The 16,896-nt window shown below is 44.0% G+C and overlaps 1 protein-coding gene across 3 annotated transcripts in view; it reads right to left on the bottom strand.

The window, feature by feature from the left end:
• mllt10 (MLLT10 histone lysine methyltransferase DOT1L cofactor) overlaps positions 1–16,896 on the bottom strand; it is a 359,252-nt gene that overhangs the window by 137,986 nt on the left and 204,370 nt on the right. For all 3 annotated transcript variants that reach the window (XM_070881398.1, XM_070881397.1, XM_070881399.1), the window contains exon 8: positions 16,309–16,573. In XM_070881398.1, coding sequence (XP_070737499.1) covers positions 16,309–16,573 — 265 coding nt within the window. The remainder of the gene's footprint in view (positions 1–16,308; positions 16,574–16,896) is intronic.

Here is a 16,896-nt window from a genome sequence, read left to right as displayed (position 1 = left end):
AACTTGCTGGCTGGCTCTCCCTCCCGGTGCTTTGCACGCCTCTCCTATCCCCTGGCCGAACAGCAGAAATCTCGCAGCTCGGTGCCGGCTGCTGCCGGGCTCTGCTGACGTCGATCCCTCTCGCCTCACGCTGACCCTAGCCCCTGGCCAAACAGCCAAACTTCTCTCGCAGCTCGGTGCCTGCTGCTGCCGGGCTCTGCGAAAGTCGCTCTCCCAAAGTCGCTCTCCCTCCGCCCCTAGCCCCTGGCCGAACGGCCGACATCTCACAGCTCAGTGCCTGCTGCTGCTGCTTCAGAGAGAGGTAGGAAAATGTAATTTATTTTTTATTTGATTTATTTATTATTCATGATGGCTCTTTATTTGTAAAAGTGAAGTGTTTAATGCTTGTAAATAGCCCCTAACTTCCCTCTAACTTCCCTCCCCCTGCAATCTCACGTTCCCTGCGCTTAATTTATAAAGTGTAGGCTAGGTTTTTCTGAGCGTACAAAAATCTACACGTACTACATTCTAAGTTAGTTTGGAGTAAGTTTTCACTGCCTAAACTTGCAAAACAGGTCTAAGTGGCTGGACACGCCCCCTTTTGGAAAAAAAACTGTTCCAAAACAAAACTATTCTAACTCACTAGAATTGGAGCAAATTAAATGCCGAGAATTTCAATTTCTAAGATACTCCATTCTAAACTAGTTGCTCCAAAAATATAGGAGCAACTCAAGCCGAAACTTGAGCCGATTATATCAAAACATTTCACAGGAGGACATGGACAGACTGGTGAAATGGGCAGACACATGGCAAATGCAATTTAATGCAGAGAAGTGTGAAGTGATGGATTTTGATAGGAAGAATGAGGAGAGGCAACATAAACTAATTTACAGAATTTTAAAGAAGGTCCAGAAACAGAGACCTCAAGGTGTACATAGACAAATCTTTTAAAGTGGCAGGACAAGTTGAGAAAGCTGTTTAAAAACGGTATCTTTGGATTTATAAACAGAGGCAGAGAGCACAAAGCAAGGAAGTTAGGCTAAACATTTATAAATCACTGGTTAGGCCCCAGCTGGAGTATTGTGCCCCATTTTGGGCACCACCCTATATGAAAGATATCATTGCCTTAAAGAGGGTACAGTGGAGATTTACTAGTGTGGTACCAGGAATCCAGGTCTTCAGTTACATGGAGAGACTAAAGAAGCTGGGAAGGTTAAGGGGAGATTTAATACAGGTACATTAGTCAAAATCATGAAGGTTTTTAATCGAGTAAATAAGGAGAAACTGTTTCCTGTGGCAACCAGAGGATACAGATTCAAGGTAACTGTCAAAGGAACCAGAGGCGAGCTGACGAGAAATCTTTTAGGCAGCGAGTTATAATGATCTGAAATGACTGCCTGAAAGGGTGGTGGAAGCAGATTCAATAATAACTTTCAACGGAGAATTGTATAAATACTTGAAAGAGAAACATTTTGCAGGACTATGGCAAAACAGCAGGAAAATGGGACTAATTTCAAAGAGCCGGCACACACGATGGGTCGAATGTCCTCCTCTTGTACTGCATCTTTCTATGATAATCTTTACTTGAGTAAAGCTCAAGATTTTCCCTCAAGTTGTTTTTAATTATAGAAACATAGAAAATAGGTGCAGGAGTAGGCCATTTGGCCCTTCGAACCTGTACCGCCTTTCAATGAGTTCATGGCTGAACATGCAACTTGAGTACCCCATTCCTGTCTTCTCGCCATACCCCTTGATCCCCCTAGTAGTAAGCACCAACATTAGCGTCCTCGTCCAGGCCAACATCCCCAGCATTGAAGCACTGACCACACTTGATCAGCTCCGCTGGACAGACCACATAGTTCGCATGCCAGACACGAGACTCCCAAAGCAAGCGCTCTACTCGGAACTCGTCCACGGCAACGAGCCAAAGGTGGGCAGAGGAAACGTTACAAGGACACCCTCAAAGCCTCCCTGATAAAGTGCGATATCTTCACTGACACCTGGGAGTCCCTGGCCAAAGACCGCCCTAAGTGGAGGAAGTACATCCGGGAGGGCGCTGAGCTCCTCGATATCGCCGCCGAGAGCATGCAGAAATCAAGCGCAGGCAGCGGAAGGAGCGTGCGGCAAACCAGGCTCCCCGCCCACCCTTTCCCTCCACAACTATCTGTCCCACCTGTGACAGAGACTGTGGTTCTCGTATTGGACTGTACAGCCACCTAAGAACTCATGCTAAGAGTGGAAGCAAGTCTTCCTCGATTCCAAGGGACTGCCTATGATGATTTCTGTACTGTAAATACTATGCAATACAAAGCACAGGCTTTTGAGAGAGGTGGAGGCCTTGAAATAAAAGCATTATTGTTGAAGGTATTTAAACAAGCAACAGTTTACAGTTTAGTTTAATGACATTATGAAACAGGTAATTTTGAAATGCCTTTTTTGGTTACAAACCATATTTTGCATCTTAGAAATTTCAATTACCGGCAGACAAAAATGTTTCAAAAAGTGCTTTGAGTGATTCAATCGGTTCATCTTTCTTTCATTGGTAGATTCTCCCGATTGGTCATTTCCCTCATTACAACAGTGACTACACTCCAAAAGTACTTCATTGGCTGTAAAGCATTTGAAACGTCCGATGGTCGTGAAAGGTGCTATATAAATTCAAGTCTTTCTTTCAGGATTGGTTGATTCACAAGTCTGTTGTATTTTATCACTGGCAATTTTCTAACCACTTTCCTCTCTTTCAATTCCCTACTTCTTCAATCGTTGCTGTTTTAATTTCAGTCAATCAACAAAATGTGACAGCAAAAGTTTGGCATGTATAGGAGGTGCATGCTGGACTCAATAATTTTAATATATTACAAGGTGATGTCTCATGGTGCTGCTCAGGGTGAGTAAGAAGATTTAGAAGAAAGGTTTTATGACAAGTACAGGTTGAACATCTCTTATCCGGCACCCTTGGGACCTGGCCTGTGCCGGATAAGAGGATTTGCTGGATGACGGGAGGTCACGCTGACCTTGGTCTTACCCGGTCCTGATAACAGCGCTCGTGCCCCTAACTACCTCCGCCACCAAAACTCCCACCACGCTCCTTCTCCACGCTGCCAGAACACCACCGACACAAAGCAGCAGTTCTCGACAGAGCCAGGAAGTGTGAGAAAACACCATGCTGAAATCTCGGACCTCCCTCTCTCGCGATCTTGGTTGCCACTGCTGACAACGACGTTGTGCAGAAGCCTACTGCGCAGCTTTTCTGGCCCAGCAACCGTTGGGGGGGGGGGGGGGTTTAATGTTCGACTCATACCCTGAAATCTTTACTGGAATATTTTGAGGGCTGGAAGAACTTGCAGTTATTCAGCTCTCCTGGGGGAAACATTGACAGTTGAGGTTGAATGCTTCTATAGGAAGGAGCAGGGTATCAAAAGAAATGGCTTTTTCTTGCTCCATATTTTCTCATGCTCTTATTGCTATCTACTCCTGAACTGCATAGGATTGACTGTATAGGAGCACCAGAGAGAGGAGGAAAGATTTAAAGAGAAAGCGGTTGGTGTATTAAACGTCGACGACTGGGTAATGCTGACAACCCTACTGTCAATGACCCGGCCACATTCTGCACATGCGCCTCCCTGTGGCCAGGAATGATGCTGGACAAGGGAAGTTGCTGGTTAAGGGAGTACCAGATAAGAGAGGTGCAGCCTGCAACATGATCAGGAATAACTGCTTAGCAGCATTTGGAGCAGTCCCAAGAACTAGCAGCGCTGGAAAAGGGACCCTGGGAGCATTTTGAAGAGGAGCTCTGGAGGCAGTAGGCAGGTTTCACAATACATGAATTCTGGGATCTGAGAGCAGTGATAAGGACCTCAAGGTTTTGAAAACATTGGGATCCTGCTAGTACAGAACACAGAGAAACATCCAGGGGTTTGTGAAAGAGATCCCAGAATCAGACAGGATGACTGGAAATGGTGGTCCAGGAACAATGGGGGGGGGGGGGGGGGGGAAGCATCAGAATTTGGCAGCCGTGAGGGGGTGGGAGCCAGAGAAGAATGATGCCTGAACTGTCTTCAGTCCCTTTCAGATCATCAGGTGTCCCTACCACTGCTTTGCTGCTCGTGGGCTTCCTTCCCAATCTATCTATGAGCCCCAGGAGAATGGTGCCTTAACTGCCCGGTTGAGATCGTTGGGTTTCCCTACCACTGCGTCGCCACCCATCAGCCTCCTTATCAACCATCCTCTCTTTTTTTCTATTGTCAGCTGGTTCCTGCCTTTGAGCTTCTGTCTCAAAGCACTATTAGTGTGTTTGGTAACTTATACTTGGGTTAAAGTCCCACTCCAGAGACTGTAACACAAAAATCTAGGCTGACAGAGGGAGGGAGTGCTGCACTATCGGAGGTGCCGTCTTTCAGATGAGACATTAAACCGAGGCCCCATCTACTATCTCAGGTGGACGTAAAAGATCTCATGGCACTATTTCGAAGAAGAGCAGGGGAGTTATTCCCGGTGCCCTGGCTAATATTTATTCCTCAATCAACATCACTAAAACAGATTATCTGGTCATTGCTTCATGTGGGAGCTTGCTGTGCGCAAATTGGCTGCCATGTTTCCTACATTACAGCAGTGACTACACGTTTTTTTAAAAGTACTTCATTAGCTGTAAAGTGCTTTGGGACATCCGGTGGTCATGAAAGGTGTTATATAAATGCAAGTCTTTCTTTAATTAACATAAATGTCAAGAAACAAAAAATCCATTTAAAATTCTCAAAAGTTCATTATTTATACAGTTTCCAAGTTGTATGTTTTTTAAAGTTGACTGACTTTCTCAGTAGGCAAAATTATCCAGAAGAATACAAGGGAAATGCTCGCTATGATTAGGAGGTACTCAATAATTAAAATTCATTTCTGTCCTATGTTTAGATCACTTGGAAAAAAAATTTAAATCCTCTTCAACTTTTCCATTGAGAAAATAACATTCTGATAAACAATCTTTTTTGTAAATGTCAACAAAAGAAAACAGAGGTGTGTCAAAAATTGAGCAGTTCATAATGGTAACGGAGCGAATATTCTAAATGCAAATCTTGCTTGAAACAAAACTTTGAGAGAAAATAATTTCTATGGCACCTTTTGCAACCTCAGGACATCCCAAAGCGCTTTACAGCCAATGTAAAGTATTTCTTCAAAGTATTTTTTGAAGAGTCATCACTTGTAATGTAGGAAATGCAGCAGCCAATTTGCACACAGCAGCAATGTGATAATGACCAGATAACCTGTTTTTGTGATGTTGATTGAGGGATAAATATTGGCCAGGACACCGGGGATAGCTCCCCCGTGCTTCTTCAAAATAGGGCCTTGGTTTAATGTCTCATCCGAAAGACGACACCTCAGATAGTGCAGTACTCCTCAGTATTGCACGGGAATGTCAGCCTAGATTTTTGTGCTCAAATCTCTGGAGTGGGACTTGAACTCACAGCTTTCTGACTCGGAAGAGAGAGTGCTACCAACTGAGACATGTTTGACACCAATATAATGAGAATATAATGGCCAGCTTATCTTTTGGACAAAGCAAAGAAACTTAGAAATTCTCACAGAATGAAGAGAGAGAAACCTTCTACTTTAACTCAGAGAAACCGTTGCCAGGAAATTCTGCCAATTGCATATGCTCAGAATGATTAAGCCGCTGAAAATGGTAATGTCAAGGACACTTCCCTGTGGACCTTTGTACTTTCATGATATGACTTGGATGAAGGAATAGAGTTGGATATTTAAGTTAGGAGGCAGAAGTAAGTTGTCTAGATGGTTGTAGGGAATTACAAAGGAACGTGTACAGACCAAGTAAGTGGGCAAAACTACGGCAGATGGAGTTCAATGTGGGGATATGCGAGGTCATCCATTTTGGATCAGTAAAAGACAAATTGGAATATTTTTTTAATAGTGAGAGATTGGAAGCTGTGGAGGAGCAAAGGGATTTAGGTATCTATATACACAAATCACAAAGCCAGTACACAGATACAAAATATAATCAAAAAGGCTAATGTTGTCCTTTATCTCAAGGGGACTGGAATATAAAAAAGTGATACTTCAGTTGTACAGAACCTTGGTCACTGAACACTCAGGAAAGAGGTTCCGAGAAGACAATATTCACTAGAGTTAACATGTCATGGATAGACACTCAATCGCTAGCATCATAAATTGCATTGGAAATTTGAAAACTATCAGTATGACTGCACAACAGAAAGCTAGAAGTTTGCCTTTTATCTAGTTTTGCCCTTTGCCATCTGTTTTTCCCAGCCTCTTTTGTTTTTACAGCTGGTCTAAAGAACTATGGTCTGCTTGCTACTTTTGGACCATAAACAAAAAGACTGTCAACTACTTAAGACTTTTAAAAACAAAATTGTTAATAGCCAGGCAGAAGTAGAAGTGTAACCTTCACATGACGAAATGCACAATATTTTATTCAGCATGGCAAGTGAGAGAGAGGGGGGCGGGGACTAGAGAGAGAGAGAGAGAGAGAGAGAGAGAGAGAGAGAGAGAGAGAGAGAGAGAGAGAGGCGGGGGGGGCTAGAAAGAGAGGCGGGGGAGGGCTAGAGAGAGAGGCGGGGGGGGGGGCTAGAGAGAGAGGCGGGGGGGGCTAGAGAGAGAGGCGGGGGGGGGGCTAGAGAGAGAGGCGGGGGGGCTAGAGAGAGAGGGGGGGGCTAGAGAGAGAGGGGAGGGCTAGAGAGAGATGGGGGGCTAGAGAGATGGGGGGGGCTAGAGTGAGGGGGGGGGCTAGAGTGAGGGGGGGGCTAGAGAGAGAGGGGGGGGCTAGAGAGAGAGGGGGGGCTAGAGAGAGAGGGGGGGCAAGAGAGAGAGGGGGAGGCTAGAGAGAGAGGGGGGGCTAGAGAGAGAGGGGGGGCTAGAGAGAGAGGGGGGGCTAGAGAAAGAGGGGGGGCTAGAGAAAGAGGGGGGGCTAGAGAAAGAGGGGGGGGCTAGAGAAAGAGGGGGGGCTAGAGAGAGAGGGGGGGCTAGAGAGAGAGGAGGGGGCTAGAGAGAGATGGGGGGGCTAGAGAGAGAGGGGGGGGCTAGAGAGGGGGGTGGGGGGAGGGCTAGAGAGGGGGGTGGGGGGAGTAGAAACATAGAAAATAGGTGCAGGAGTAGGCCATTCGACCCTTCACCACCATTCAATAAGATCATGGTTGATCATTCACCTCAGTACCCCTTTCCTGAACTCTCTCCATACCCCTTGATCCCTTGAGCTGCAAGGGCCATATCTAACTCCCTCTTGAATATATCCAATGAACTGGCATCAACTCTCTGCGGTAGGGAATTCCACAGGTTAACAACTCTGAGTGAAGAAGTTTCTCCTCATCTCAGTCCTAAATGGATTACCCCTTATTCTTACACTATGTCCTCTGATTCTGGACTTCCCCAACAACGGGAACATTCTTCCTGCATCTAACCTGTCCAGTCCTGTCAAAATTTGATATGTTTCTATGAGATCCCCTCTCATCCTTCTAAACTCCAGTGAATACAGGTCCAGTCGATCCAGTCTCTCCTCATATGTCAGTCCTGCCATCCCGGGAATCAGTCTGGTGAACCTTCGCTGCAATCCCTCAATAGCAATAATGTCCTTCCTCAGATTAGGAGACCAAAACTGAACACAATATTCCAGGTGAGGCCTCACCAAGGCCCTGTATAACTGCAGTAAGACCTCCCTGCTCCTGTAGTCAAATCCCCTATCTAAGAAGGCCAACATACCATTTTCCTTCTTCACTGCCTGCTGTACCTGCATGCCAACTTTCAATGACTGATGTACCATGACACCCAGGTCTCGTTGCACCTCCCCTTTTCCTAATCTGCCGCCATTCAGATAATATTCTGCCTTCGTGTTTTTGCCACCAAAGTGGATAACCTCACATTTATCCACATTATACTGCATCTGCCAGGCATTTGCCCACTCACCTAACCTGTCCAAGTCACCCTGCAGCCTCTTAGCATCCTCCTCACAGCTCACACCGCCACCCAGCTTAGTGTCATCTGCAAACTTGGAGATATTACACTCAATTCTTCATCTAAATAATTAATGTATATTGTAAATAGCTGGGGTCCCAGCACTGAGCCCTGCGGCACCCGACTAGTCACTGCCTGCCATTCTGAAAAGGACCCGTTTATCCCGACTCTCTGCTTCCTGTCTGCCAACCAGTTCTCTATCCACGTCAGTATATTACACCCAATACCATGTGCTTTGATTTTGTGTGGGACCTGGTCAAAAGCCTTTTGAAAGTCCAAATACACCACATCCACTGGTTCTCCCTTGTCCACTCTACCAGTTACATCCTCAAAAAATTCTAGAAGATTTGTCAAGCATGATTTCCCTTTCATAAATCCATGCTGACTTGGACCGATCCTGTCACTGCTTTCCAAACGCACTGCTATTTCATCTTTAATAATTGATTCCAACATTTTCCCTACTACTGATGTCAGGCTAACCGGTCTATAATTACCCGTTTTCTCTCTCCCTCCGTTCTTAAAAAATTGGATTACATTCGCTACCCTCCAGTCCATAGGAACTGATTCAGAGTCGATAGACTGTTGGAAAATGATCACCATTTTTAGGTATTCCACTATTTCTAGGGCTACTTCCTTAAGTACTCTGGGATGCTGACTATCAGGCCCCGGGGATTTACCGGTCTTCAATCCCATCAATTTTCCTAACACAATTTCCTGCCTAATAAGGATTTTCTTTAGTTCCTCCTTCTCACTAGACCCTCGGTCTCCTAGTATTTCCGGAGGGTTATTTGTGTCTTCCTTCGTGAAGTCAGATCCAAAGTATTTGTTTAACTGGTCCGCCATTTCTTTGTTCCCCATTATAAATTCACCTGAATCTGACTGCAAGGGATTTACATTTGCCTTCACTAGCCTTTTTCTCTTCACACAGCTATAGAAGCTTTTGCAGTTTTTATGTTCCCAGCAAGCTTCCTCTCATACTCTATTTTCCCCCTCCTAATTAAACCCTTTGTCCCCCGCTGCTGTATTATAAAATTCTCCCAGTCCTCAGGTTTGCTGCTTTTTCTGGCTAATTTATATGCCCTTTCATTGGATTTAACACTGTCCTTAATTTCCCTGGTCAGCTACGGTTGAGCCACCTTCCCAGTTTTATTTTTACTCGGGAGGGGGACGGAGAGGAAGAGGGAGGGAGGGAGGGAGGGATGGAGGGCGGGAGGGATGGAGGGCGAGAGGGAGGGAGCGCGAGAGGGAGGGAGCGCGAGAGGGAGGGAGCGCGAGAGGGAGGGAGCGCGAGAGGGAGGGAGCGCGAGAGGGAGGGAGCGCGAGAGGGAGGGAGCGCGAGAGGGAGGAACTTGCATTTCCAAAAAAATGAAACACAGGCACAGTTTCCAAGAAAGAAACTACACAAGGTCAATTCAGTGTATCAAAAAATACATAGGCATTGGATAGTATATAAAAAGGAAAAGTGTGGCTAAAGTAAATGTTGGTCCACTAGAGGATGAGACTGGGAAATTAATAATGAAGAACAGGGAAATGGCAGAATTTGAACAAATATTTTGATACTAAAAACATCCCAATAGTGGATAATTAAGGGGCTTATAGGGAGGAAGGAACTTAATACAATCACTAAAGAAGTAGTACTCCGTAAAATAATCGGTCTAAAGGTGGTTAAGTCCCCTGGACCTGATTGCTTGCATCCTCGGGTCTTAAAAGAAGTGGCTGCAGAGATAGTGGATACATTGGTTGTAATCTACCAAAATTCCCTGGATTCTGCGGTAGTCCCAGCAGAGGAAAACCGCAAATGTAACACCCCTATTTAAAAAAGGAGGCAGCAGAAAAGCAGGAGACCTAATATCTGTCATTGGGAAAATGCTGGAGTCCATTGAGGAGGAAGCAGTAAGCAGGACATTTGGAAAAGCATAATTCAATCAAGCAGAGTCAGCATGGTTTTATCAAAGGGAAATCATGTTTGACAAATTTGAGAATATAACGAGTAGTGTGGATAAAGGAGAACCAGTGGATGTGGTGTATTTGGATTTGGATTTCCTGAAGGCATTCGATAAGGTGCCACAGATAAACGGTTGCTGCACAAGATAAAAGTTCACAGGGTTGGGGGTAATATTTTCGCATGGATAGAGGATTGATTAACTAACAGAACACGGACAGGCAAGATAAATGGGTCATTTTCCGGTTGGCAAACAGCAACTAGTGGGGTGCCGCAGGGATCGGTGCTGGGGCCTCAACTATTTACATCTATATTAATGACTTGGATGAAGGGATCGAGTGTAATGTAGCCAAGTTTGCTGATGATACAAAGATGGGTGGGAAAGCAAATTGTGAGGAGGACACAAAAATCTGCAAAGGGATATAGGCAGGCTAAGTGAGTGGGCAAAAAAAATAGAAAAGCAAATTATAATTTAAATGGAGAGAGATTACAAAATGCTGCAATACAGAGGGACCTGGGGGTCCTTGTGCATAAAACACAAAAAGTTAGTATGCAAGTACAGCAAGTAATCAGGAAGGCAAATGGAATGTTGGCCTTAAGTGCAAGGGGGGAAGAGAGTATAAAAGCAGAGAAGTCCTGCGACAATTGTACAGGGTATTGGTGTGCCCACACCTAGAGTACTGCGTAAAGTTTTGGTCTTCATATTTAAGAAAGGATATACATGCATTGGAGGCTGTTCAGAGAAAGTTCACTAGGTTGATTCCGGAGATGAGGGGGTTGACTTATGAAGATAGGTTGAGTAGATTAGGCCCTATACGAATGAGAGGTGATCTTATCGAAACATAAGATAATGAGGGAGCTTGACAAGGTGGATGCAGAAAGGATATTCCACTTATAGGGGAAACAGTCTCAGAAAAAGGGGCCGTACATTTAAAACTGAAATGAGGAGGAATTTCTTCTCTCAGAGGGTTGTAAATCTATGGAATTCTCTGCCCAGAGAGCTGTGGAAGCTGGGTCTTTGAATATATTTAAGGCAGAGATAGACAGATTTTTGAGTGATAAGGGAATAAAGGGTTATGGAGAGCAGGCAGGGAAGTGGAGCTGAGTCCATGATCGAATCAGCCAGGATCTTATTAAATGGCGGAGCAGGCTCAAGGGGCCTAATGGCCTACTCCTGTTCCTATTTCTTATGTTCTTATGTCACTTCCAGAGTTCCCCATCATCGGCATCTTTTCTTTCGCAGTTATGTGCTGCAACTCAAAGACATCACAGGGCCATAAGACCATAGGAATTAGGAGCAGGAGTAGGCCATACAGCCCCTCGAGTCTGCTCCGCCATTCACAGGATCATGGCTGATCTTCAACCTCAACTCCACTTTCCTGCCTGATCTTGTATTATATTGCCAAAATTATATGGAGGAACAAGGAAATGGCAGGGACTTTAAATATTTTGTATTTGTCTTCATCACAGCAGATGATTTTTAAAAAAGTATACCAAAAATAGTGGGGAACCAAGGGACTAATGAGAACGAGGAACTTAAAGCAATTAATATCAATTGAGAAAAAGTACTCGAGAAACTAATGGGACCAAAAGCTGACACATCCCCTGGACCTGATGGTCTACATCCTAGGGTTCGAAAAGAGATGGCTGCATGATGCATTGCTTGTGATCTTCCAAAATTCAATAGATTCAGGAACGGTCCCAGAGGATTAGAAGGTAGCAAATGTAACCCCGCTATTCAAGAAAGGAGTGTGAAAACAGGGAACTACAGACCAGTTAGCCTGACATGAGTCATTGGGAAAATGCTGGAATCCATTATTAAGGAAGTGCTAACAGGGTACTTAGAAAATCATATGATGATTAGGCAGAGTCAACAATATTTTTATGAAATGTAAATCGTGTTTGACAAATTTTGGGGGGGCTTTTTGAGGATGTAACGAGCAGGGTATATAAGGGGAACCAGTGGATGTAATATATTTGAATTTCCAAAAGGCATTTGATAAGGTGTCTCATGAAAGGTTGTTAAGCAAGGGCACATTGGGTTGGGGGTAAATTATTAGCATGGATAAAGGATAAAGGATTGGTTAACGGTCATAAACCACAGAGTGCAGAGTTAAATGGGACATTTTCAGATTGGTAGGCTGTAGCTAGTGGAGTGCCGCAAGGATCAGTGCTTAGGGCTCAGCTGTTTACAATCTATATTAATGGCTTAGATGAAGGGATCGAGGGCAATGTTTCCAAGTTTGCTGACAGTACAAAGCTAGGTGGAGAAGATGTGGGGAGGACGCAAAGAGCTTGCAAAGGGATATGGATAGGTTAATGCAGTGGGCAATAAGATGGAAAATAGAGTATAAATGTGGGGAAATGTGAGGTTATTTACTTTGGTAGGAAGAATAGAAAAACAGAATATTTTTAAAGGGTGAGAAACTATTGAGTTTAGAGAGATTTAGGTGTCTTAGTACAAGAAACAAAGAGTTAGCATGGAGGTACAGCCTTCCCTTAAGGCCTGTTGCCGCTGGAAATCGGCGGCCACATTGCGGAGTGCAATGGCCGCCGATTTCTCATGTAATGGCTACCATATTGAAAATTCCACTCTGGCGGTGACCCGCTCACCCCAGCGACCCCCCCCACCCCACCACCAACCGCTCCGCTGCTGCCGATCCATCTTCAGTGCATCATCAGAGTGCACACCGCCGATGCTCCCCCCAATAGCGAAATTCCGCCAGAAAAAAATCTTGTTCCTGCCGCGTAATGCCAAAAGCAGCTTTTTGTGCCGGTGCACTGAGTTTGGAGTCCTTCTAAAAGGGGAGGACCTACTGCCGCTGCCATGTTTTTTTTTGTCGGCTGACTGCTATGTTGGGCCGACAATTATGCCACCGGGTTCGGCCGGGCTACCAACAGGCAGCCTGGCACCCCTCTTGGGTGCCAGGCCTTTGGCCCGGCCAAAACCCTCCCTGGTGGCCCAGTGGACCAAACTTTAAAAAAAACCGCACAGGCTCTCCCCGGGAGAGCCGTGGTGATGCGGCGACATGCTAATGACTGACAGTGGCGGCCACTGCACCCGCCTCCAACTTCTGCCCCTCTAAATTGCGAACTTCCGCTTACCGCCGCACATCCGCCCCCATTATGACCGACTTCCGGTCCACGGGGGAAAAAAGCCAAAGGGTGGAATTTCGCTCAAGAGACCACTGCATCAGTAAAAACTATTGTGTTCCTAACATAGATGAGGCTGCAAACAGGGAGGTTAAAGCAACAGTGACCTCAGTCTTTAATAAGACACTCCAGAGTGAGGAACAGGCCTTAGGGGCCGGCTTGTATACAGTGCTCCCAAGGGATGCTGGGATCCCTTGGGACTTTGGGAGATGAGCTCCCTGGTGGCAGAACATGGGAGTGCATGCTTTACAGATAAACAACAAAAACAACAGAAAAAGGGTCGGTGTGCCCCGTTTCCAACGGTGGGCAATTTTGGCCCCAGGAAGTCTCGCTACAATTGTACAGGGCTCTGGTGAGACCACAACTGGAGTACTGTGTACAGTTTTGGTCTCCTTATTTAAGGAAGGATATATTTAAGAGGCAGTCCAACAAAGCTTCACTAGATCGATTCCTGGGATGAGAAGGTTGTCCTATGAGGAGAGATTGAGTGGATTGGACCTATACCCTCTGGAAGAATGAGAAGTGATCTCATTGAAACATAAGATTCTGAGGGGGATTGACAGGATAGATGCTGATTGTTTCTCCTGATTGGAGAGTCCAGATGTGGAGGGCACAGTCTCAGGATAAGGAGTCGGCCTTTCAAGACTGAGATGAGGAGGAATTTCTTCATTCAGAGGGTTGTGAATCTTTGGAATTCTCCACCCCAAAGTACTGTGGATGCTCAGTCATTGAGTATATTCAAGGCTGAGATAGATTGATTTTTGGACCCCAGAGAAATCAAGAGACACGAGGATAGGGCAGGAAAGTGGAGTTGAGGTTGAAGATCAGCCACGATCGTATTGAATGGCGGAGCTGGCTCGAGGGGCCATATGGCCTACTCCTGCTCCTAATTCTTATGTCGTGTTCTTATCTCCATATCCCTCGATTCCTCTGGAGTCCACTCATGGATCAGCTTCCATATGTACATTGGCAACACTCAGCTCTACCATTTCACCCAACCCAAGTACAAGACCGTGCTGTCATAGTGCCCATCTCATATTAAACCGTCAATAAGCCATACTCTCCTCCAAATGAATATAAGTGAGCCATTGTTTTCATCAGGTTCCACCATGAACTCTGCTCCCCTTGCTGAATGCTCATTCAGGATGAAGCAAATCATGAGAACTTGAGTGCATCATTCAACCCAGAACTGAATTTTAAATACCATATACTAACTATCACCAAAACCACTTACTTCCACCTTTCTGACACTGTCCATCTCCATTCCTATATTACACACATTGCTGCTAAAACTTAACCACAGTTTTCAAACTTGGGTCCTATTCAGTTGTAGCACTCTCTTCTCGGAGTCTGAAAGTTGAGGGTTCAAGTCCCACTCCAGAGACTTGAGCACAAAATTTAGGCTGACAATCCACTGTAGCACTGAGGGAGTGCGGCACTGTTGGGAGATGGCATCTGTCGGCTGAAACGTTAAACCCAGGTCCCGTCTTGCCCTCTCAGGTGGACGTAAAAGATCCCATGGCAGTATTTCTCAGAAGAGCAGGGGAGAGATCCCCAATGTCCTGGCTAACATTTATCCCTCAACCAACATCAAAAAACAATTATCTGGTCATTAACACATTGCTTTTTGTGGGACCTTTCTGTGCACAAATTGGCTGCCACATTTCCTAAATACAACAGTGACTACACATCAAATGTATTTCATTGGCTGTAAAGCGCTTTGGGACGTGAAGTGGTGATATAAATGCAAATCTTCCTTTTTAAATTTGCAGGCCTCCCGACCTTCACAAACTCTAACTTGTCCAAAACTCCACAAACGTATCTTGTCCCACTCACTCCTCACCCAACTGTCACTGATCTACACTGGCACCCCATCCTTAACAGATTAAATTAAATATTTTAGCCCTCACTTGCACCTCTGGACTTTCTACAGTACTACAGCCGCCCTGGATGCAGAAGAGCACAGATTGTGAAGCAAGAGATAAAATGAAAATTTTAGATAGAAACTTAGTGGCTCTTAAAAGTTTATCGTGCTTAATTACATAACACTTTTAGGACAAAAAATAATTTTAAATAATCAACTGGAGCTTTTTGTTTTACAATTAGACTTTATTTGAACATACAATATTTATTTCACTATCCCTTTCCAACCAAGCAATGAGAAAGATCTAGCAGGTAAGAATGGCAGCCCTATGCAATACTGATCAGACAGCCTTATAGTCTGATTAATCTAGCTAAAGTTAGAATTGCTGTGGAAACTTAAGTTATTCAAATGCCAATTCTTTAATTTTCGATATACAGGTATTCTTTTTGGCTTCAGAAAGTTGTATTAAAAATGTACAACCATACATGTCAGAAATCTGTGAATGCCGCCATTACCAATAGGGGTTTTGTTCTCTATACCCTTCTATGCGCGTGCGCATACACACAAACTCCACAGTTAGGGACCTTTAAAAGTTTGTTGTGAATACAACCAGTGTTGTCAATTATCTTATTTATAAAATTGCACCTAAACCATTATACTCCAATTTTTGTTTGAATTTAATTTCTCACATTGCTCCAAACTTTACATTCATCTGTGACACACCTGTAACTAACCAGTATTTCAGCTTGGTGTTTATATAACTCAGAATTCTCTCTCCAGACACAAACCAAGTTTGGAAACACAAAAAATATATCACTGCATTTTTCACAGGGCATGAAATTAATATTTTGCACCTTTTATGATTTATTTAAACTCGTGACAACTGCATAAACCCTGTCCGCTGTCCTTTTATATTGTCAGACATTTACGGTTCAAGCTGTAATATAGTCTACTTATGATAAATCAAGTTATTTTTGTACTAAAAAAATATTTATCCAATAATTTGAATTAACATAGCAAAGTGTGAATATAACTTTTTTAAAATTCAGAACATCTGAATTATTCTATGAATTGAGAAAACTGTAGTCACATAAGCTTCAAGAGTGGTTTCAAATATTTGTGCCAATTCTCAATTATTTTAGCAATAAATCTACACTCAAGATCTACGACTATTTTAAGAGCATGAGGCCCCATTCTAAATCAGCAGTTTTCAATCTTTTTTCTCGCTAACTACAATTGATGTGTGATAAATCTATTGGTCAATACAAGAAAGCTAGCAAATATTTACATACTTTAATTTTATGCTTTCAAACATGCCAGTCAGAACAAATAACATATTGCAAATTGTCAGTGTTTTGAAATAAAGTCAGGATGACTGTTACTCTAAGCATACCTTGTGGAAAAGGGCTCGCTGATGTTGTTGTAACAGATAGACAAGCTGAATTCTTCCCAATGCCCGATTTCCTTCCCCTCTGATTGGAGCCATGCCCTCCAGATTTCTTCCCTTTGACCTCCAAGCCTTTAACTTCAGCATTTTCATTGCCACTTGAAGGGTGAGTCGATACTTCCTGAAAATTTGCATTTGTAAATCGAGCAGTAGTTTCTTCCAACCTCTTCAAGGAGCCTGACATAAAGCCGCTGCTAGTGCTTGTATAAGTCTAAACAGTTATGATTAGGAAAAGTAAGTACAGAGAAAAAAATATATACTGTTAGCTAAGAACAATATTAAGTGCCAAAAGAGAACCACCAGTGGTTCAATGCCCCATAATATTGTGTGCATAACGATCATGCAAACAATGAATTCATTGATTTCAGGTATAAGCAATTCATCTCCACCAACTGTAGGAATGTTAGCAATTAGTATTTTAACAGTTACACTATACAATACTGTACATCCGTGCTTACAAAAGATTCGACACTAACTTTATATTGAGGTATTCAAATCCTTCTAACTCATTTGTGATGCCCCCAATTGAATAGA

The sequence above is a fragment of the Pristiophorus japonicus genome, chromosome 5 (assembly GCF_044704955.1).
Source record: "Pristiophorus japonicus isolate sPriJap1 chromosome 5, sPriJap1.hap1, whole genome shotgun sequence".
Taxonomy (NCBI): domain Eukaryota; kingdom Metazoa; phylum Chordata; class Chondrichthyes; family Pristiophoridae; genus Pristiophorus; species Pristiophorus japonicus.
Note: the sequence above shows the minus strand (reverse complement) of the source record. Positions and strands in the feature narration are given on the sequence as shown.